At 40.3% G+C, this 23,470-nt stretch overlaps 1 protein-coding gene across 1 annotated transcript; it reads right to left on the minus strand.

Moving 5' to 3' along the window:
* Positions 1-364: 364 nt before the first annotated feature.
* Positions 365-15,821, minus strand: LOC139450121 (carbonyl reductase [NADPH] 3-like). Its single transcript, XM_071231773.1, has 8 exons — positions 15,718-15,821; positions 11,680-11,761; positions 10,738-10,916; positions 9,045-9,157; positions 6,201-6,329; positions 2,601-2,742; positions 1,179-1,242; positions 365-462 (listed from the first exon to the last, which is right to left on the minus strand). Exons 1-8 carry the CDS (start codon positions 15,742-15,744, stop codon positions 365-367), a joined length of 834 nt encoding a protein of 277 aa, XP_071087874.1. The 5' UTR covers positions 15,745-15,821.
* Positions 15,822-23,470: the final 7,649 nt, after the last annotated feature.

Here is a 23,470-nt window from a genome sequence, read left to right on the forward strand (position 1 = left end):
AACTCAATTGTTCGGAAACAGCACGCGTAAATGCCCAAATGAAGCTTTTTCAGCATGCTTACAACAGAGCTAATTTCAGAAACATAATTACAAGCTAATTTACTTTCCGAGTCAAGCCTATAGTTAAAACCATCTAAAACATTTCATTTTTTTTTTAAATCTCAAAATGCTTACTCATTTTAGGAAAACCCCAATAGAGTGATGAATAGATGAGTGAAAAAATTATTGGTTACCGAATGAAAAATGTAATAACCCAATTAAAATAGAAACCTTCGAGTAAAAACTCAATTGCTCAAAAGGTTATCTGGAGCTCTGTAGTGGTGTTAATGTACAGGTGCTCATCACTTTCTGGTATTGAAAGAGGTCATCCCCAGTTCTGGATTATCCTGTCTGCAACTAAGCTGCCTCTAGGGGATGTGGTGTTGAGGGGAAGGAGAGCCAGATACTCCAGGGTGTCTGCACCTGGAAGAACCAGACACAATCCCAAAGGTAAAGAACAACATGATGGACTTGATGTTCCACTGAATTTAACAGCCACACTGTATCACATCCTGTCGAGAGGTACTTGAAACCAAAATACCAGAGGTTCAGAAGCTCACCTTTATTTAGCGATAATTCTTATGCGGTGGTCATAAGCATCACTAAAGCAGCTTAATGGTCTCAAAACCATGCTGCCCTACACTTAGATGTGATACAGTGAGTTTGTGTCAATATTTTCTGGTTCTCTTTTTAACTAATCAAATACTTTGTGATATATTGTTGTGTAATTGTCAGAAGTGATACCAAATATATTTTCTCATGTTAAAGCCCGATTCAATACCATTTTTATGTACAACGTAAATAATAAATAAATGTTGGATAAATCTATATACTGTGCACTTAAGAGATATATATTAGGGAGAGGCATAAGGGATTTCATCATTATCAATGGCATAGGACAACTTCAAAGAAACAATGGTTTGATTAATTGCAGCCTTCAATAATTCCAAGACATAACCTGAATGGTTAAGTAAAGAAGAAACTGCTTATGAACAATTTATCATTGAAAAATGTTTCGTATTATCTTGAATTTAAATGTCTTCCATGTTTTGACATTAAGGTTTCTGATGACCTTGACCTTCATTGGAGGTAATCAAGAATCCAATTCAGCTATTTTGTTATGTTTGAACAAAGGTCACCTTCATCAATGGTCTTCGTTCCTTTATGGCTGGTCATGTCAGTTGCCACACGCCCAGGAGAGCACTGAAAATCATCATCACAATCATCACCTCCGTCATCATGATAATTACCATAATCACATTAATTCTTTCTAACTATAATAGCTCCGTAAATACCAGGTGAAGTATAACAGACAGGTCTGCACCATGTTAACACTTGTTCTGTGGATCTGTTCTGCCACAGGAACCCCCCAAAAGTATACACTGAACAAAATATCCCCATAAAATATGCATAATCACTGACTTTTTTATTTAATGTACTACATAAACATAACTGTATATCAAGTTCTTAGATCATGTAGTTTTATGTAGATGAAAAGAAGACGTAGTCTCTTTGGTCATTCAAGACCATTTAATGTCATAGGCAAGGCATGGCAGTTTGTCAACACACACACATGGACAACATGTGGTTACATAAAAAAGTATGAATCGGGTGCATGTAATTGTGGAATCGGCAACGAAATGGCAGATAAACGAAATCACACCCCATGACATGTACAGAGCATTGGCAATAGGTGAACAGCCTTACTCTTCTTATTATTGAAAAGCATTCATTCATTACTTTATGACAGTAGACTTTAAGATCTTTTGATGTTTTGGAGATATAGACATAAAAACCAGAGTGCATGCTTTGTGATTCCACAAACTCCATGAATGCAAAGATATACTGAAGTCATTTCACAGGCTCACTGACTTGGTCATGTCATCGTATCCCAAATGCGTAGATCGATGATGTCATGATGTCTGTTTGAGACTTAATTTTTTACAGACCGCCATGATATAGCTGGAATATTGCTGAGTGTGGCGCAACAACCAAAATAACAAATAAATCTGTTAAAATACGTAAAACATAATAACTTCACAAAATGCTTTTTTTATCATTAGCACAAACAAACTGAAGTCAACAATATGAAATCAGTGATAACATTTAGCTGTTTAATTAAACAAAATATTAATTATGCCCATTCTATTATCAGCTAATCAGGGAACATAAAAAAATGTTATTGGATGCAGCCTTATTATTTACAGTTTATGGAAACACACACAGAAATAATTGCTTGGTAATCCAAACAAATGTATCAGAGGCAACTCAAATTTATTTATTGAAATATAAACAAAAACTCTTTTGTTCACTTCATGAAGAGTAATTTAAGTGAGCATGAGGTAATGAAATGTAAACTGTGTAAAGGTCAACTTAATTAGGGATATTTGTCTGATAGAATACAATTTATTTCTTGTTATGTTGACAAAACAAACAGGTTTGTACCCTGTGCTGAAGTGGCTTAGTGTGTTTTCCAACTGCAGGGTATCATCTCAACATATGTAATAAACAATTTGGTTGTAAGGGAATCAGTTATCAAAACCATCAACCTGTGCCCTCACCGCATTGATGACGATGTCCTCTCTTGAGTCCTTCCTGATTTCTCTGTCTTGGATGAAGGACATGACAGTGACCCCGATCTTGGACGTCCCGTATGCAGTGTTGGGGAAGCCCTGGTCCTGGTGATTACCTGCCTTGGCAACACTGGAAATATAGACCACAACATCTGAATGGACCCTTGTGTTGGTGTGCTGTGAATGAATCATAGTGCTTGTGTGTTTTGAATGGATCATAGTGCTTGTGTGTTCTGAATGGATTGTAGTGCTTGTGTGTTTTGAATGGATCTAGTGCTTGTGTGCTCTGAATAAATCGTAGTGTTTGTGTGCTCTGAATAAATCGTAGTGCTTGTGTGCTCTCAATGAGTCGTAGTGCTTGTGTGCTCTGAATGGATCGTAGTGCTTGTGTGCTCTGAATGGTTCGTGGTCTTTGTGTGCTCTGAATAAATCGTAGTGTTTGTGTGCTCTGAATGGATCGTAGTGCTTGTGTGTTCTGAATGGATCTAGTGCTTGTGTGCTCTGAATGGATCGTAGTGCTTGTGTGCTCTGAATGGATCATAGTGCTTGTGTGCACTGAATGGATTGTAGTGCTTGTGTGCTCTGAATGGATCGTAGTGCTTGTGTGCTCTGAATGAATCGTAGTGTTTGTGTGCACTGAATGGATCTAGTGCTTGTGTGTTCTGAATGGATCTAGTGCTTGTGTGCTCTGAATGGATCGTAGTGCTTGTGTGTTCTGAATGGATCGTAGTGCTTGTGTGTTCTGAATGGATCGTAGTGCTTGTGTGCTCTGAATGGATCGTAGTGCTTGTGTGTTCTGAATGGATTGTAGTGTTTGTGTGTTCTGAATGGATTGTAGTGTTTGTGTGCTCTGAATGGATCGTAGTGCTTGTGTGTTCTGAATGGATCGTAGTGCTTGTGTGCTCTGAATGGATCGTAGTGCTTGTGTTTTCTGAATGGATTGTAGTGTTTGTGTGCTCTGAATGAATCGTAGTGTTTGTGTGCTCTGAATGAATCGTAGTGCTTGTGTGCTCTGAATGGATCGTAGTGCTTGTGTGCTCTGAATGGATCGTAGTGCTTGTGTGTTCTGAATGGATCGTAGTGTTTGTGTGCTCTGAATGGATCTAGTGCTTGTGTGCTCTGAATAAATCGTAGTGTTTGTGTGCTCTGAATAAATCGTAGTGCTTGTGTGCTCTCAATGAGTCGTAGTGCTTGTGTGCTCTGAATGGATCGTAGTGCTTGTGTGCTCTGAATGGTTTGTGGTCTTTGTGTGCTCTGAATAAATCGTAGTGTTTGTGTGCTCTGAATGGATCGTAGTGCTTGTGTGTTCTGAATGGATCTAGTGCTTGTGTGCTCTGAATGGATCGTAGTGCTTGCGTGCTCTGAATGGATTGTAGTGCTTGTGTGCTCTGAATGGATCGTAGTGCTTGTGTGTTCTGAATGGATCGTAGTGCTTGTGTGCTCCGAATGAATTGTAGTGCTTGTGTGCTCTGAATAAATCGTAGTGCTTGTGTGTTCTGAATGGATCTAGTGCTTGTGTGCTCTGAATGGATCGTAGTGCTTGCGTGCTCTGAATGGATTGTAGTGCTTGTGTGCTCTGAATGGATCGTAGTGCTTGTGTGCTCTGAATGGATCGTAGTGCTTGTGTGCTCCGAATGAATTGTAGTGCTTGTGTGCTCTGAATAAATCGTAGTGCTTGTGTGTTCTGAATGGATCTAGTGCTTGTGTGCTCTGAATGGATCGTAGTGCTTGTGTGCTCTGAATGGATCGTAGTGCTTGTGTGCACTGAATGGATCTAGTGCTTGTGTGCTCTGAATGGATCGTAGTGCTTGTGTGTTCTGAATGGATCTAGTGCTTGTGTGCTCTGAATGGATCGTAGTGCTTGTGTGTTCTGAATGGATCGTAGTGCTTGTGTGTTCTGAATGAATCGTAGTGCTTGTGTGCACTGAATGGATTGTAGTGCTTGTGTGCTCTGAATGGATCGTAGTGCTTGTGTGCTCTGAATGGATCATAGTGCTTGTGTGCTCTGAATAAATCGTAGTGCTTGTGTGTTCTGAATGGATCGTAGTGCTTGTGTGCTCTGAATAGATCGTAGTGCTTGTGTGCACTGAATGGATCTAGTGCTTGTGTGCTCTGAATGGATCGTAGTGCTTGTGTGTTCTGAATGGATCTAGTGCTTGTGTGCTCTGAATGGATCGTAGTGCTTGTGTGTTCTAAATGAATCGTAGTGCTTGTGTGCACTGAATGGATTGTAGTGCTTGTGTGCTCTGAATGGATCGTAGTGCTTGTGTGCTCTGAATGGATCGTAGTGCTTGTGTGCACTGAATGGATTGTAGTGCTTGTGTGTTCTGAATGGATCTAGTGCTTGTGTGCTCTGAATAAATCGTAGTGCTTGTGTGCACTGAATGGATCGTAGTGCTTGTGTGCTCTGAATAAATCGTAGTGTTTGTGTGCTCTGAATGGATCTAGTGCTTGTGTGCTCTGAATGGATCTAGTGCTTGTGTGCACTGAATGAATCGGAGTGCATGTGTGCTCTGAATGAATCGTAGTGCTTGTGTGCTCTGAATGAATCGTAGTGCTTGTTTACTTTGAATGAATTGTAGTGCTTGTGTGCTCTGAATGAATCGTAGTGCTTGTGTGTTCTGAATGAATCGTAGTGCTTGTGTGTTCTGAATGGACCCTGGTGTTTGTGTGTTTGGATCATGTGGATGGACCACATTGTGTGTGTATTCTAATAATGGACCATAGTGTTTGTGTGTTCTAAATGGTCCACAGCCAATAAAACAATGTCCAGACAGGTATATATCACACTGACAGTGCTTGCATCCATCAGACTGGATTGAACTAAGTAGATTTGTATGACATTATACTGTGACCATTTAAACACATTTTAGCTGAAAACCCCACATGATTTCTGTAGCTCACCTGGTTTTCACTGAATCCAACAAACCGAGGAAGAGGAATACAATCGGCTTAAAAACAAAACATAACTAACTGCACACGAGCCACAAGAAAGATATAATCAGACTGGGTTAGGGACCTGTAACCTCTTGGATTTAAGAAACATTGCTTCAGTACTTCAAAGAACTCTTCACCCGGTTTTCTCTCTACCAGTCATCTGTTCTGTGGACCACCTTTGTGGTGTGGTGGGGGCGGTTGGGTAACCATGTGGTTAAAGCGTTCGCTTATCATGCCGAAGACCCGGGTTCGATTCCCCACATGTGAATATGTGAAGCCCATTTCTGGTGTCCCCCGCCATGATATTGCTGGAATATTGATACAAGCGGCATCAAACCATACTCACTCACTCACTCGTGGTGTAATGGATATGTTGGTGGTTCGTTTCCTTGGTCAAGTCATACCAAAAGATCTTATTCGGTATGGAACTGTTTGACAACCTTGTTGCCCTGCCTGTAGCTCAACATTAAGGGGATAAAACATGGACTGACCAACTCAGAGTGGACGTAATGGGGGCTAGCACCATAAAACAAGTCCAGACTAGTACAAGCAGCCAGTCACAATTGCATGCACATTTCTGTATAACTGAAAGAATCTAGAATGGGATGTTAAACCCCATGTCACCTCACCTCATATTATTCTCTGACTTACTCAACAAACTCCTGCATGATCTTCTCCAGACCATCCATCGTCAGGCTGGGGTCCTTGAAGCGACCTTGAACAGCGGGAGAACATTTAGTGATGGCAGAGTGACATGACATGCTGGAGACGTTCACAACCCTGCCAAGACAATACAAGGGACAACTTGACACTTTACATTGGCGGTATGTAGAGAATCTGCACATGTACCAATATTCTGTTTTCCACTTTATTCTGACAACCATGTCAAACGAGGAAGTGACTGAGTGAATATTGTTATATCACCCTTTTCCAACTATACCATGGCAGCTTATATATAAATAGTGGTTGATAGCATGATCAATTATCAACACATGTAGCCAGGTCATATCACAAGGCCCAGGACACGTGAAGATCTGGGTGAGACCAGGTCCTTGCTTGACAATGTTAGGATCTATACCGAAACATCGCCATTACAGTAAAATAAAGAAGTTATCCATAAATTGTCTACTCTTTTTCTCCGCCAACTTGTAAGAAATGACTATCAAACAATTCATACTTTATATTGGGTAATTCTTATGACAAGCATTGGCCAGGGAAGTATTTTGCACTGGAATCCACACATCGGTATGCGAAAAAGAATGTTTCGGAGCTGTGATCATCGACAATATCGGCCAGGTCATTGTGACTCATTGTTCTTGATACTTGGGACATATTCTGCAACAAAATCCCAAAAAGAGGATTTACCTGTCATGTGAGCTGGTTTGTTGTGTCGTACCTGTCATGTGAGCCGACTTGTTGTGTCATGCCTGTCATGTGAGCCGACTTGTTGTGTCATACCTGTCATGTGAGCTGGTTTGTTGTGTCGTGCCTGGTGTGAGCTGGTTTGTTGTGTCGTGCCTGGTGTGTGAGCTGGTTTGTTGTGTCATGCCTGTCATGTGAGCCGACTTGTTGTGTCATACCTGTCATGTGAGCCGACTTGTTGTGTCATGCCTGTCATGTGAGCTGGTTTGTTGTGTCATACCTGTCATGTGAGCTGGTTTGTTGTGTCATGCCTGTCATGTGAGCTGGTTTGTTGTGTCGTACCTGTCATCTGAGCCGACTTGTTGTGTCATACCTGTCATGTGAGCCGGTTTGTTGTGTCGTGCCTGGTGTGAGCTGGTTTGTTGTGTCGCGCCTGGTGTGTGAGCTGGTTTGTTGTGTCATGCCTGTCATGTGAGCTGGTTTGTTGTGTCGTACCTGTCATGTGAGCTGGTTTGTTGTGTCGTACCTGTCATGTGAGCTGGTTTGTTGTGTCATACCTGTCATGTGAGCTGGTTTGTTGTGTCATGCCTGTCATGTGAGCTGGTTTGTTGTCTCGTGCCTGTCATGTGAGCTGGTTTGTTGTGTCGTACCTGGCATGTGAGCTGGTTTGTTGTGTCGTACCTGGCATGTCAGCTGGTTTGTTGTGTCGTACCCATCATGTGAGCTGGTTTGTTGTGTCGTACCTGTCATGTGAGCTGGTTTGTTGTGTCGTATCCGTCATGTGAGCTGGTTTGTTGTGTCATGCCTGTCATGTGAGCTGGTTTGTTGTGTCGTACCTGTCATGTGAGCTGGTTTGTTGTGTCATGCCTGTCATGTGAGCTGGTTTGTTGTGTCATGCCTGTCATGTGAGCTGGTTTGTTGTGTCAAACCTGGGGTGTGAGCTGGTTTGTTGTGTCATGCCTGTCATGTGAGCTGGTTTGTTGTTTCGTACCTGTCATGTGAGCTGGTTTGTTGTGTTAAACCTGACGTGTGAGCTGGTTTGTTGTGTCGTACCTGGTGTGAGCTGGTTTGTTGTGTCTTGCCTGGTGTGAGCTGGTTTGTTGTGTCATGCCTGTCATGTGAGCTGGTTTGTTGTCTCGTGCCTGGTGTGAGCTGGTTTGTTGTGTCGTACCTGGTGTGAGCTGGTTTGTTGTGTCATGCCTGGTGTGAGCTGGTTTGTTGTGTCATGCCTGTCATGTGAGCTGGTTTGTCATGTGAGCTGGTTTGTTGTGTCGTACCTGGTGTGTGAGCTGGTTTGTTGTGTCGTACCTGGCGTGTGAGCTGGTTTGTTGTGTCGTACCTGGTGTGAGCTGGTTTGTTGTGTGATATCCGTCATGTGAGCTGGTTTGCTGTGTCGTATCCGTCATGTGAGCCGACTTGTTGTGTCATGCCTGTCATGTGAGCTGGTTTGTTGTGTCGTACCTGTCATGTGAGCTGGTTTGTTGTGTCTTGCCTGGTGTGAGCTGGTTTGTTGTGTCATGCCTGTCATGTGAGCTGGTTTGTTGTGTCATGCCTGATGTGAGCTGGTTTGTTGTGTCATGCCTGTCATGTGAGCTGGTTTGTTGTGTCGTACCTGTCATTTCAGCTGGTTTGTTGTGTCGTACCTGGTGTGTGAGCTGGTTTGTTGTGTCGTACCTGGTGTGTGAGCTGGTTTGTTGTGTCGTACCTGGTGTGTGAGCTGGTTTGTTGTGTCGTATCTGGCATGTGAGCTGGTTTGTTGTGTCGTACCTGACGGGTGAGCTGGTTTGTTGTGTCGTACCTGTCATGTGAGCTGGTTTGTTGTGTCGTACCTGTCATGTCAGCTGGTTTGTTGTGTCATGCCTGTCATGTGAGCTGGTTTGTTGTGTTGTACCTGGCATGTGAGCTGGTTTGTTGTGTTAGACCTGGCGTGTGAGCCGGTTTGTTGTGTCATACCTGGTGTGTGAGCTGGTTTGTTGTGTCGTACCTGGCGTGTGAGCCGGTTTGTTGTGTCGTACCTGGTGTGTGAGCTGGTTTGTTGTGTCATACTTTGCGTGTGAGCTGGTTTGTTGTCGTGCTTGTCGTTTGAGCTGGTTTGTTGTCGTACCTGACGTGTGAGCTGGTTTGTTGTCGTACCTGGCGTGAGGTCGGAGCAGGGGGAACAGAACACGGCAGACATCCAGAGTGGCCCAGAAGTTGGTCTTACACGTAACTTCAGCACGTTCCGAGAAAGGGGCGGGGTCATCATCCTGGAATATCCTGGGATATTAGTCTGGGGTTTTGGTTGATTAAAATTAGAAGTAAATATGTTGATGTTATTATGGAGAAATGATCCTTACAAAAGGGTTTCCTACACATTCATCCCTGAACTTTGGAACTGCGAAACAATCGAAAATATAAAATATCATATGTTCCCTTCAATTTATTAGAAATGAACAGCCCCATATGTTCCTCAACCAAAAGCGTGTATAACTTTCTTATTTAGGTAAATGATGTCACCGGTATTTTGTTCATTTAAATTAGAGTGAGTGAGTGAGTATGGTTTTACGCCGCTTTTAGCAATATTCCAGCAATATCACGGCGGGGGACACCAGAAATGGGCTTCACACATTGTACCCATGTCAGGAATCGAACCCGGTCTTCGGCGTGACGAGCGAACGCTTTAACCACCAGGCTACCCGACCGCCCCTCATTTAAATTAGAAACAAACTAATTTTGACGTTACATATATGAATGATTTTCACAGACAAAATGGTTTCTTGTTTGGCAGGAATACCTACAATATGTTCCCTTCAACTTATTCGTGATTAAACAGCCCATGGAAATGATTTCTGGGTCCTTAAATTTAGTGACTGCTGGAGTTTTTGAGGTACTCGCAGACACACATCTACTTTTTTGGTAGATTTTTGAAAATTACATTCAACTTTGTTGGGGAAAATAAATGAAGTGTTCATTGTCAAACATCCTTTTTCAAATTAGTAACTTGAATTCTTATGAATTAAATCTTTAATATCTTCTTTTTTAACTGACCTTGAGTCAACCCTGCTAATGTTTTGCTTCACACACTGTGGCAAAGTTATGTTTAACAATATTACAATTTACAATGTTTGTATGATGAAATTGTATGGTGTGGGGGTATGTGCAGATGTAGTTCACCAGCCTGCATAAAACCATGTCATGTGAAGATGGAGATAAAGCCAGGGCTTTGCTGTGACAACGTCAACCATATTTGATACTATGCATTTGTTCTAATACAGAGCCGACAAGGTATCACCTTGTGTTTGAGACAAGCTGTCACGGGTATTTACATGATTACATGATTTATATGTCAAATACAAATGTGTCCAGTACAAACATCAAGAAAAACATCACCAAAGATTTTTTCAGTTTTGACTATTTTGTAATGTGACGTCGACTCAGAACTAACTGGATTAATTATGTATTCTGCCTGTTTTGTATTCAGTAAATCATACAGTGAGTGAAGGTTTCTAACAGAGCTCCGGAATTTTTTTTTTGTCAATCGGACAGTTGTATTTTGGTCATGCCCACCTTATTTTTGACATTTACTGTTGGACTTTCGTGTATGAATAAAGTAATATAGAATAAATCAAGGGTCACTTTCATAACATATACTATACTTTCTTTACTATAGTTCACACTTTATTTTCCAAGTGACTCTCTAAGTCAGAAATCAACCAGCAAGATGACGGTGGACTGACAAGTTGGGGCCTCACAAACCAGCAGAAGACAGAATGAGCAGCGACATTACATTTTAGTTGTCTGTGTCACACACAGGGGAAACGGTTTTACAAATAACAAGATGTTATACTTTGTATGCTATTCCGGCATTGTTGACCAGAACATCCAACCCCCCATAGGTAGACTGTAGGAAGGACTTCAGTCGCTCTAGGCTTGACCGGTCGCTGATGTCCAGCTGATGGAACTTGGGCTGTAGGCCTTCCTTGTTTAGGTCAGCGATGGCTGCCTGCCCACGACCTACATCCCGAGCTGTGTGGTGGAGGCAGATAAACAAGTAGGCTAAAGGGAGTGGCTCAAAACTCATAATCTAGGATTATGGGAATGGAGACCAATATCCTGGCGTACCTAAGGGAGGCAAGTCAGTAAAATTGCAGAGGACAAATCTGGGAACATTTCATTATGAGTAGCACCAGTCCTTTAGCCTAGGTGAGCTGAGAGTATCAGCCATTAAGCTACACTTAATATATTATATTTTTCTTGTTTATCAAATAACTTCGGTTAGGTGGAATATTATAAAAAAATCAGGCAAAGGATTTACCTGAATTTTCCTGAAAAATTGTAATAGATCAGATAGGTCAAACATGGGTAAGGAATATGTGAAAATAAATAACAGGTGTCTCTCCCTATAAAACACATCTTCATAGCATGTTCATTAATTACAATACATGCAGGTTCAGTATGACTATAATGCCACTATTTGTAACAACAGCAGTACACACAGGTGGAAGTTGTGATGACTATTACAGTACACAGCATGCTAGTATGCTATTGTTAGTCACACAGGATGTCGATCATGGCTCAGTTGCAATCAAATTGCATGATGATACATGCAGAAATGACTGAGCCAATGGCAAATATGACATTTTTAACATGACAGCTCAGTTTGAAGTTGGTCTGAATCCTGACACCAGACCTGAGACCAAACTGAATAAAAACTACATTGTGACATGTTTTACTGTTAACAATTCAGAACAAGCTTAGAAATATGTAAGAAATAAGTATAATTAGTTACATGTAAGGACGACGTCCCCATCGTAGCTTTTACACAACGCTCTGACGACGGCAAACCCCACGCCCTTGTTGGACCCCGTCACCTGGAAGATGGTCATGCACATCTGAAACTATGCTGCAAATATTGTCCACATACATTCTCAAGTACGGAATCCTTTTAGGGCCACTTGTTTTTTTCTTGAAATTTCAAGATGCTATGTTGAAATTTCAAGATACTAAGTTGAATTTAAAGATATATATGTTGAAATTGAAGTTAAAAATCAACCTATTATCTTGATATTTCAAGATCACTACCTTGAAATTTCAACTTTGTATTGCAGGCACCTGAGGCTAGTGACAAGTAGCTTGTTCTCCAAGAGTTTTGCTCCAAGTCAATCCACATGCTCAGAAGCATTACGCCTGTTTAGATTTCAATGTGAGATCATTGTGAATCAATCATCAAGATGCTAAACTGTGTGTATTTCCTTTCAGAATTGGGGGCACGGGTGGCCCAGTCGTCTAAGGCGCTGTGATTCGCTGTGCAGAGTTGCCTTGGGATGCCAGAAACCTATCATTGTGGGTTCGAATCCCGGTTTGCACCGATTATGTTTCTAGGTTTGTCAGCACCATACCGTGGGTTTCGCCGAAGTGGTAAACGTCAGTCAGAGACCTGCATCACTTCGGGCTTTCCTCCCACATTAAGCTGACACGCCGTGATATAACTTGAATACTGTTAAAAGCGGCGTTAAACCCAACTCACTCACTCCTTTCAGAATCAGTTATTTATCTACAGCCTTTCAGAGGCTGGTATTCAGCCCAAAGTCTGCAGCATACTTTGAATACATATTTCCATTTTTTCATGACATTATTACAATGTGTTTCCATAGCATTATTATTATAAATAATGTTATGGCTTTGTAGAAATGATTTGTATATAAATGATAACAGGACCAATGAAGAGGAAGTGGTTAGAATTCTTAATCTACACTATTGAATGCAATGTTAAAATACCTGTGATTTTAGGAAAATAGAAAATTTAAAAAGCATCACAATAATATATTTCACCCAATTTACTTCTAACGGGCACTCAGTTTGGAAAAAACCTGAGAATTGAAATGTCAATTATGTTCATTCTTAATTTGTATGAATATAGGATTCAGTATTTTGAATCGGTAGAACCCTGTTATTTTTTGGTAATTAAAAATATTTGACCAATTTTGTTGAAGTGGAATAAACAAAATCAAAACTTGAAAATTCCATTATTTTTTATTAAACAAAAAACCCATCTACAATTGACAAGTTGTTAGGTAAATAATGCCAACACAAAGATACTCTAACTGCACATGAGCAGCAGTAGAAAACCATTCTCTTTGGTGTGACCATTGTTGTTACAATATTTTGCAGAGAAAAAAGTAAATGCAATTTGAAATACTAATATTTTAGCTGGAAAAAAAAAATCACACTTTTAATATCACCACTTTTTAAAGCCTGATTTATCACTCTTGGCTCCCGCACACAACCAAAATGTTGATATAGTTTCAATATTCTTTATTTATTGGTTGTTATATAAGTGCAATAATCTTGGACCATTTTACCATTTCACCTCACCTCACCTTTATTTATTGAACATGGTCTTTGTCTTTAATGATAGTCATGCTATGAAATGTATGTTTACCTGAATTATTTTCAAAATTTCCTCAGCTTCCATCAAAGACAAACAATTACACCAAGACAAAGTGGTTACACCAAGGACAAACAGTTACAACAAGACAGTGGTTATATCAAGGACAAACAGTTACAACAAGACAAAGTGGTTACACCGGGGACAAACAGTTACACCAAGGACAATGTGGTTACACCAAGGACAAACAGTTACACCAAGACAAAGTGGTTACACCAAGGACAAACAGTTACACCAAGACAGTGGTTACACTAAGACAAAGTGGATACAATAAGGACAAACGGTTATACCAAGACAAAGTGGTTACACCAAGGACAAACAGTTACTCCACGACAAAGTGGTTACACCAGGGACAAACAGTTACACCAAGACAAAGTGGTTACACCAAGGACAAAGTGGTTACACCAAGACAAAGTGGTTACACCAAGGACAAACAGTTACACCAAGACAAAGTGGTTACACCAAGGACAAACAGTTACACCAAGACAAAGTGGTTACACCAAGGACAAACAGTTACAACAAGGACAAACAGTTACAACAAGACAAAGTGGTTACACCAAGGACAAAGTGGTTACACCAAGGACAAACAGTTACACCAAGACAAAGTGGTTACACCAAGGACAAACAGTTACAACAAGACAAAGTGGTTACACAAAGGACAAACAGTTACAACAAGGACAAACAGTTACACAAAGGACAAACAGTTACAACAAGGACAAACAGTTACAAGGACAAACAGTTACACCAAGACAAAGTGGTTACACCAAAACAAAGTGGTTACACCAAGGACAAACAGTTACAAGACAAAGTGGTTACACCAAGGACAAAGTGGTTACACCAAGGACAAACAGTTACACCAAGGACAAACAGTTACAACAAGGACAAACAGTTACAACAAGGACAAGCAGTTACAACAAGGACAAACAGTTACAACAAGGACAAACAGTTACAACAAGGACAAACAGTTACACCAAGACAAAGTGGTTACACCAAGGACAAACAGTTACAACAAGGACAAACAGTTACAACAAGACAAAGTGGTTACACCAAGGACAAACAGTTACAACAAGGACAAACAGTTACAACAAGACAAAGTGGTTACACCAAGGACAAAGTGGTTACACCAAGGACAAACAGTTACACCAAGACAAAGTGGTTACACCAAGGACAAACAGTTACAACAAGACAAAGTGGTTACACAAAGGACAAACAGTTACAACAAGGACAAACAGTTACACCAAGACAAAGTGGTTACACCAAGGACAAACAGTTACAACAAGGACAAACAGTTACAACAAGGACAAACAGTTACAACAAGGACAAAGTGGTTACACAAAGGACAAACAGTTACAACAAGGACAAACAGTTACACCAAGGACAAAGTGGTTACACCAAAACAAAATGGTTTCACCACGGACAAACAGTACAGAAGCTTTGTTTTTTTCTAAAATCTTCCAAGTTAAAATTTCAAGATACATACATTGAAACTTACCCGGCCCGCAAAAAAACCAAATAAAGCCAAATAACAAACAAACAAAATACACAAAAAACAACAACAAAAAAGCAACAACCCAATACAACAACAAAAAAAACCAAAAAACTAAACAAATGGCCCTGAAGGATCCGTAACAATGGTATAAGAGCTTTTTGCGCAAACATTTACTTGGAATTTGATAATTCTAAGTAAGTTTCCTTTCAGTAACGTTACGTGTTATATACCAGTGTAGAGTTGTAAACAGACATGCTGTATCCATTACTCAATCAAAGGTGATACTTGCTGACGTGTGGTAACACCAACGACATTTTACGTTTTGTTTTTTCAAAGACGTACTGATTGTTGTTTAACGCCCCACTCAGCAAGATCTGTTAGTCACCTCTTACGACAAGCATGGGCTGCTGTAGACCAATTTTAGCACCCGTTCTGTGACACCGAATATTTATTGTCATGATACAAATTTATATAATATGTCATATTTGCGTGCGTGCGTATGTACATTATCATACATAATCATACATCAAATCATGGCAGCATCAATAAACAGAAAGGAACATATAATGGGGTAATAATTTTTTTGCCTTTTAGAATAACGTTTTTTTTATCATTATATAATATTTAAAAAAAATCGTTTTCATATTGGTTATAATTTTTACAAAACCTGATCGAAACGTAAACTGCTAGTCGGTATCTGTTGCGCTAAAACCAATGCGCCATTGCATTTCTGATTGTAACTTAAGACAGGATGCCAGTTGGTCCTAAAACAAAGCTCCATGCAGCATGTTCTCTAAAAATAGATCAGAAACGCTGATGTGGAGTTTACTTCGAAATATTTAATTGCCATGTTCACCATGTTTGCTAGAACCAACTTTACCTGTACTTACCAGTGCTACCTTTCTGTTACTTGCCATGGTCGATCCTCTGCTGAAATGAGATGTCAATCTTCAAATATGAAATAAACGAGCAGACACTCCCACCGGTGTCATGCGATACACTCAATGCTCAGTGAGAATGAAAAGTGGGATTGTGAAATACGACTGTGTGTTGTGATGACCGATACTTTCAGAACCCAGAATTCAATGTTGCTCACAATACAATACAATACAATACAATACAATACAATACAATACAATACAATGTGTTTATTCATCTGAACCTCATGCTTCTGATTTACTATTATTGAATGTTAGACAAAGCTAAACTCAAACTTGAATCAATATATCTAGCTATTTTTCGTGTCACAGACTGTTCCTTACTTTCAAGTACAGTAAACAACGGTTATAACGAACTCAAAGGGACCACTAATAACCATAGTTCGTTATAAGCACATATACAGCATATATACAACAAATAAATAACATAAGTTCGTTATATTGGTCAGTTCGTTATAAGCGTGTTCGTTATAAACGTAATTTACTGTAATTGAAATCAATTGTCTCTCTTTTCCTGGGGGAAAGGTGATTGTATTAGATCCGTGTAACACTTGACAATTCATATCTCAAACTATAGTTTTGAAAGGTTGAAAGCTTGAAACACCTCTTCCTTCTCACTTCCGAAATCGGTTTTGAAAGATGGAAACTTGAAACCTAACCCGCCCTCCCCCATCTCTATGATAAATTACCGTTTTGTAAATAACATCGATCAAAATTGTAATGTAATTGTAATTCTCGGGGGTACCATGACTGACGTCACAATCAAATGACATCATCAACCCCCCTGCCACTGAAGCTGCTTACTCAAGACACTGTCGAATCTCCATAAACGACGCCATGATAGAACGACGTTTTTTCATGAAATAAACAACCCCTTGTTCTTCGTTGGGTTTTTTCGAATTTGAAGACGAGTTTATCGTACAAAGACACACTGCAGGGGGAATAAACCGAAAGCGGCGCATACACCAAACGACACTCGTCTGTGTAGAAACGTTATGGTTTTCAGGTGTAAATGTGTCTTAGATAAGTCTTTGATATTATGCTGTTTGCTTTATCATCATCGAGATATTCCACAGGTACTCCGTGAGTGAGTGAGTATGGTTTTACGCCGTTTTAGCAATATTCCAGCAATATCACGACGGGGGACACCAGAAATGGGCTTCATTCATTGTACCCATGTCGGGAATCGAACCCGGGTCTTCGGCGTGACGAGCGAACGCTTTAACCACTAGGCTACCCGACCGCCCCAGATACGTTTTGAAACCACTCGTTGTAAGATAAATGGTGTCTGACAGCCACCCGTGCAGTAATCTGTATGTAATTATGTTTAATGTGTGTGCTATTCGGGGAGAGTGAGCGGCTACGGTTTTACGCCGCATACAACAATATTCCAGGAGTATTGCGGCAGGGGTACCATATTGGCACCACGCATTGTGTCCATGTGCGGAATCGAACCTGGGCCTTCAGTGTGAGCAGAAAAAGTACAGAAAATTAAAGTACAGAAATGTACGTATTTCAGTTACAGCGTCCTAGATTAAATGAGAAGTGACTCTGGCACAGGAAATACAGAAAGAGTCTGAGATTCGTTTAACCTTTTTTTATTAAGACATTCATTCCGTGATACAATAAGGGTCCCCATCAACCTATGTTTGTAAAAGGCGACTAAATGGATCGGGTGGTCAGGTTTGTTGATTTGCATGTCATTCTACCTCATTGGTTTGATCGATGGTCAAGAGGTCAATCACTGGATTGTCTGGTCCGATGATTGCAGGTTGTCGTCATACAGCTGCAATGTTGTGGCCTGCAGCGTTAAACAACAAAAACAGACACAAAAGAACAACCACAAAGTCCCCGACATTGACACTGTGGGGGAAAAGTAATAAACACGAAGTCATTTTCATGAAATAACAGCGGTTTGATTGCATGGTCAAAACGTAACGTTGTATTTTACGACCGCTTCGATATCTAACCTGCCTTCAGGGGACAAATTAGGGTAGACTCATGGTTACTTTGCGGACAACCAACGGGGACGGGCTTGGATTGTGTATGGTTGTTGTTGTTGGTCGTGGTGGTTTGCATGGAGACTGGAAATCTGTTCAGCTTCAGCTGGAAAACCAGATTTTCTTCAAATCAAATTATAAACCTAAATCTTCATAAGCATCGTGCAACAATTTTTGTATTTCAAACCTTCATATTTTCCCAACATACCCATGCGGGGGTAGTGTGTGGGATTGCATAGGGCGAGGAAACGATTGCTTTTTAGCCCACTTCCGGGATCCTAATACGAGGGTTGACTGATAGTCTCACATTTAAAAGACTTGACCTAAAGAAATAATTAGTCCCTTCCACATTAACGCACTTTTACCAACGATGTTGGAGGAATTTTAATCCAAGCTTCTAAGTTCACTTTCTTTTGGCTGTCCACAAAGTTACCCACACCTGACATGGCGTCAAAGTTCAAGGTGAAATTCGAGGCGGGTTCCGCCAAGAGCGTTCTTCATGTTTGAAAATAGATGGAAGTCTGACGAAGCCAGATGAGGACAAGGAGGTGAGTGTTGAAGGAGCTCAAAGCCACACCCATGGCTTGTAGCCACGGTAATTGATTTGTGCTGATGGTTGGTTGGTTGGTTTGTTGTTTAACGCCGCACTCAGAAATATTCCAGCTATATGACGGCGGTCTGTAAATAATCGAGTCAAGACAAGACAATCCAGTGTTTAATGTCATGAGCATCGATCCTTGCAATTGGGATCGATGACATGCATCAACCAAGTCAGCGAGCCAGAATTTTACGGCAAGCATGGGTTGCTGAAGACCTATTCTACCCCGGAATCCTCACGTGTCTGCTGATGGAAGAGCACTCCTCCAATTCGCAGCAACCCACGTCTCTTAGTCTTAAAGTCATCTTGTTATTGTCTCAAAAGTTTGCTCCGTTTGGCCTTTTGGAGGTAAGTCCACTATGATGACACCCTCAACATTCCCATACTCTGAGACACGTGAAGATCCGGGGAAGAATAGGTCTTCACCAACCCATACTTACCGTAAAAGGCGACTAGGGTTGTCGACAAACGGGATCGGGTGGTCAGGCTCGTTGACTTTGTTGAAGCACGTTATCGATCCCAACTGCGTGGATCGATGCTCATGATGTCAATCACTGGATTGCCCAGACTCGATTATTTACAGACCGCCATCATGTAGCTGGTATATTGGTGAGTTCGGTGTAAAACAACAAAGCAACCACGATGTCCACGATGGGAGTAAAGTATGCTACCCACCTCTTTATGGTGGCACAGCATGGGGCATACTTCCCTGTGTTTTTACTCATATCTTCAGTTGTGTTTTTTGGTGTAAAAGCACTTCTTCTGCAAGTAATTGATCAATGCACGTTCCTCATATTAGTGTGTTCACTTTCCCAAAAGCTTTTTTTTGTCTTGTCACAATGAAATAATTTGCTCAAAGGACTGAAAATATCCGTGGATATAGCACTATGAGATCATGTTGTGTCCACAACAAAATATTTCGCTATTACGCAATTCCTTCTCTGTGAGGTACGTAATCTATAGGTCAAACCTCATCAGACAGATACCTTTTGCCTCAGATCAGCTGAAACACTGACAAAGCCTGTATCCATTAGTTATACCACATTCACCTTCATGATTGACTGGTTACCATAAAGATACACTGTTTCAATGTTCAATGACGGAAATGCATTGAAAAACTGTAACACTAGAGACTTCTGCAACAAAATTATTTCAGCACCCCATATATACTTATAGATAAACCATCATCAACTTGCAACTCATCGATGATACCATCCCAAATATTGCCAGCACCACCACACAAACACAGTAACATTTGACACTCTCCCCCTCCCCCATTCCAAGCCAAAACACTCCTGTTTCTGCTGAATATACTTGTGAAAATATACGCACTCGGTTTATGCACCCAATGTAAAATTCCTTCCAAAAATACTTGCAACATAATAATAAAAGCAATACCTTTTCCATTTTCAGAAGAAATCTCTGCCCAAAACAGATTTCAACTATCATGAACATGTCTTTATGAATCACTATCAAATAGTGATGATAACAGGTGCTCGCGAAAAGCTGAGCGTATCCTGTCCCAACGGGGCAAGTCAATTGTTCATACACATATGGTACAAGTGAAAATAGGGGATTGCATCGGACAATCAAATTTGGGAATGGCCTCCACATGTTTACCATACAACGTTTTGAAAGCTTTGCGCCTTGGATGTTGTAACCTTGATCAAACAACTTCAAGCAAGAGTCGTATGACACCCTTTGAATTCCTGGTATGAAGAGCATGCTCGATGATACCTTAAACTTGTGAAAGGTAAAACTAAAAGCTGCAGCTGATGAAATATTGCTCGACATTAAGGTGAAGTTGACTCTTGGAAATTTGAAGTCATCCCTCTTGTCATACGGTCAATTTGAAATCGTCGATCCCTCTTGTCATTCAGTCAATTTGAGGTCATCCCTCTTGTCATACAGTCTTGTGGAGAGTGTTTTGTCACTCTGAATCTTTATGCACAGACCTAAATATGGAACAGATGAAGCGGCCTCACTGGTCCCCTTTATTTCTAGTTCTGAGGAACGAAATTGACTATTTGATGGTTATTGAATGATATAAGATCATATACTGAAGTTTATTACTGCCAATCCGAGCAGAGATTCTGGTTCCTGTGCATGAAGAAACAGACTCGCAAGAAGGGGAGAACAATTAGTGCCAGTAGGGATGCTTACCTCTTTACTTAATATTTTACCCCCAAATTTTACACAGATGTTATCATTGGGAAAGTCCAGCGTTTAAACCTATTGTTTTCTCAGTAAACTTCAGATGGCATTTGCGTTTTTTAAGTGGTTGACCTGAACCTCTGAAGATAGATGTGTAACTATATTTATGGTCCCAACGTATTGTGACATGGATCAAGGAATGAAGTTTTCCCCAAACGATTTGTCATATAGGATAGTGGCGTACAAAGGTGAAAATCAAATGTCTTTTGACAGAATTGAACCTGGTCCTTTTCTGAGATTGTTTGAGAATCCAAATGGTATTAATTCCACTTGTCTCAAATACTTTCTGTAAATATAACGGGTCATGGTAAATCTTTGAGACAGGGATTTGATGGTACATGTACTGGACACAGCAATATATACTGCTGAACAACTTTTAAACAGATCATTGTAAAAGCAGAATAAAGACTTCTCCAATGTACATTGTTGGTACCCATAGACGCATTGCTTTGGCCTTGTAATCAACTAAAGGGTAATGGTACATGATACTATGGTATATGATACTATGGTACATGATACTTGGGTATACTGCCTGCAGTATCGGATTGTCATTGCCTGTGTAGAACCCAGTTTATACTGGGAGCCTCCATATCCTTGAACCCACCACATGTGGAAAAATGTATATGTAGAAGCAATATTTACTGGACTTTTGGAAATATAGCATATCGGGTGAAAGTTTTTAATTTTGATTTTCAGGGAGCAGCTGAACCACGACAATTCTGTATGCAGCGTTCGCGTTTCATGGAGGTGCAGGGAACGGCGATCATACATTCAGAAGAAATATTTAATTTTGAAATCCTTGTTTTGATCAGGAGATCGATACATTCATGAAACAATGACCAAGGATTCTTATTTTGCTTACCTACTTAGTGGCATAATTCTTTCAATAAACTCTAGTGGTAGAGCGTTTACCCGGAGTCCGGAAGGTCCGGGGTTCGATCCCCTGTCAAGTCATACCAAAAAACTTGTTACCATGTCTTGCGCTCGGCATTAAGGGGCTAAAACAAGGACTGGTCGAATTAGAGTCAGTATACTATGTCCGAGTTGGGTATTCATGTTAAACTGCGGCATGGTATCTCAATGGGCTTGCACTATAAGCGTCTTTAGTCCTGACTAGTACAAGCAGCCACACACACACGTGCATGCACATCGCTATATAACTGCAATAATCTTGGACGTGACATTAAACCCATTTGACCTCACCTTTCAAGAAACAAACATCACTTGAAAGTAAAAATTCTTACTTAAACTCATCTCACTTGCAAATACTCATGGATGGATCGAGTCCTTCTGAGCAAGATTCGATTTAAACAAACACACCTTGGGTGCGAACAGATGGGGCACCATGCACCCGGCGCATAAGGAGCCTTACCACGCCAGCATTGGTTGTCCGACCCACAAACAATATGTACAAACAGAACACTAACGCAGGAAGCAAATTAAATAGTTTACATTGTTGTCGCTTCGGGTATTTACAATATGTTATGTGGAAATGATATTGAAATATTCTGCAGTCTTGGAGATAAACAGATATATAATTTCTGTTGCTATTGATAAGCCACAGATCTCACTGATTATATCCAGGTGAGCCAAAGCCTTTGTAATCAGAATGTTACTGGACAAAGAACGGTAATCCTCAGTACATATATTCTTTATTACATACAAAAATCTGTATTAACAGCAAATATATACACATCTCTCTCTATATAAAGCAGTCAGAAACCTTTAAATATCTGGGCAACCACAGACAAGGCATTACAATGAGAAGTAAGGCTGGGCGATTCATATACATTTAATTCTGTTAATCTGTATTGTACTGTTCTGAATGAAATTGTCCGGATAAACAAATCCAGGGAGATTCGTGATGTCCTTCGCTGCCCGTCTTGCCATCACCATGCCTCTTGTGCTCGTGGCTTTTACTAAAGTGGTTAAAATGTAGCTCATCCATCACTTTGGGTTTCCCTCGCTTGTGTTGGCAAGAGAGGCTTCTACGATTTCACGTAGTCACCCCTGTTAAGCTGATACAATGTCATATAAGTTAAATATTGACAACTTAAAACTTTGGTTGCTAAGGCAATTTCCACTGTCCTCAATCCTGATATCGTATGACATGTGATAGTAACAAAGTTATATATGTTATACATAGTCCCACATGTTCTACATATACATATATGTCCCACATGTTCTAAAATCTGCACAACCGACTATTTCCTTACTGTGACAGATACCCTGATATTGATGATGTCCAGGTGAGCGTATGTTTTAACTCAGCAAATCATTTTGTTCTCTTTAATTTAAACACAAGAAAGCCAAAGTTAGGATGATCCGTAAAACACAAAACAATTCGTTTGGCCAAAGGATTGTAAGAGAAAACTATGCCCCACGATGCCCGTGTGTACATACATCCCTACAAGCTATATGCCACATATTGCAATTGCCACATATTAATTCAATGTTTAGTGTAGAGGCATGCTTCAGTTTAGGATTAGTAATATCATTTTAATTATGATATCATTGTCCTTATTATATCTTCAGATTATAACAATTACATGTTTGATTTATTTTTCATATTAAACATATACATGTAGGCATGGAGATTATGCAGATTTTGTCTGACATTGGCATTTTAATACAATTCGTAATTCGTTAGGATATTCCAAAATGTACAAATTACATTTACTTTCTATTACTTTATTTTGAAATTGATACAGAGACAGAAAAGCAAAGGACTAAAAGAATCGCCCTGAAATATTCCTCTTTTAATAGAAATGGGTTCCGAAGTCACCACCTGCCCCTGCGAATACATCTCAAGTTGAGTTAACAAGCAATTAATTAAGACTTAAGTCCCCATGCTAATAAGTAAGCTTTTAATTGTTTGTTTTCAATGTATTTT

This window comes from Haliotis cracherodii, unplaced genomic scaffold (genome assembly GCF_022045235.1).
Source record: "Haliotis cracherodii isolate W230 unplaced genomic scaffold, xgHalCrac1.p SCAF_8, whole genome shotgun sequence".
Classification (NCBI taxonomy): Eukaryota; Metazoa; Mollusca; class Gastropoda; order Lepetellida; family Haliotidae; genus Haliotis; species Haliotis cracherodii.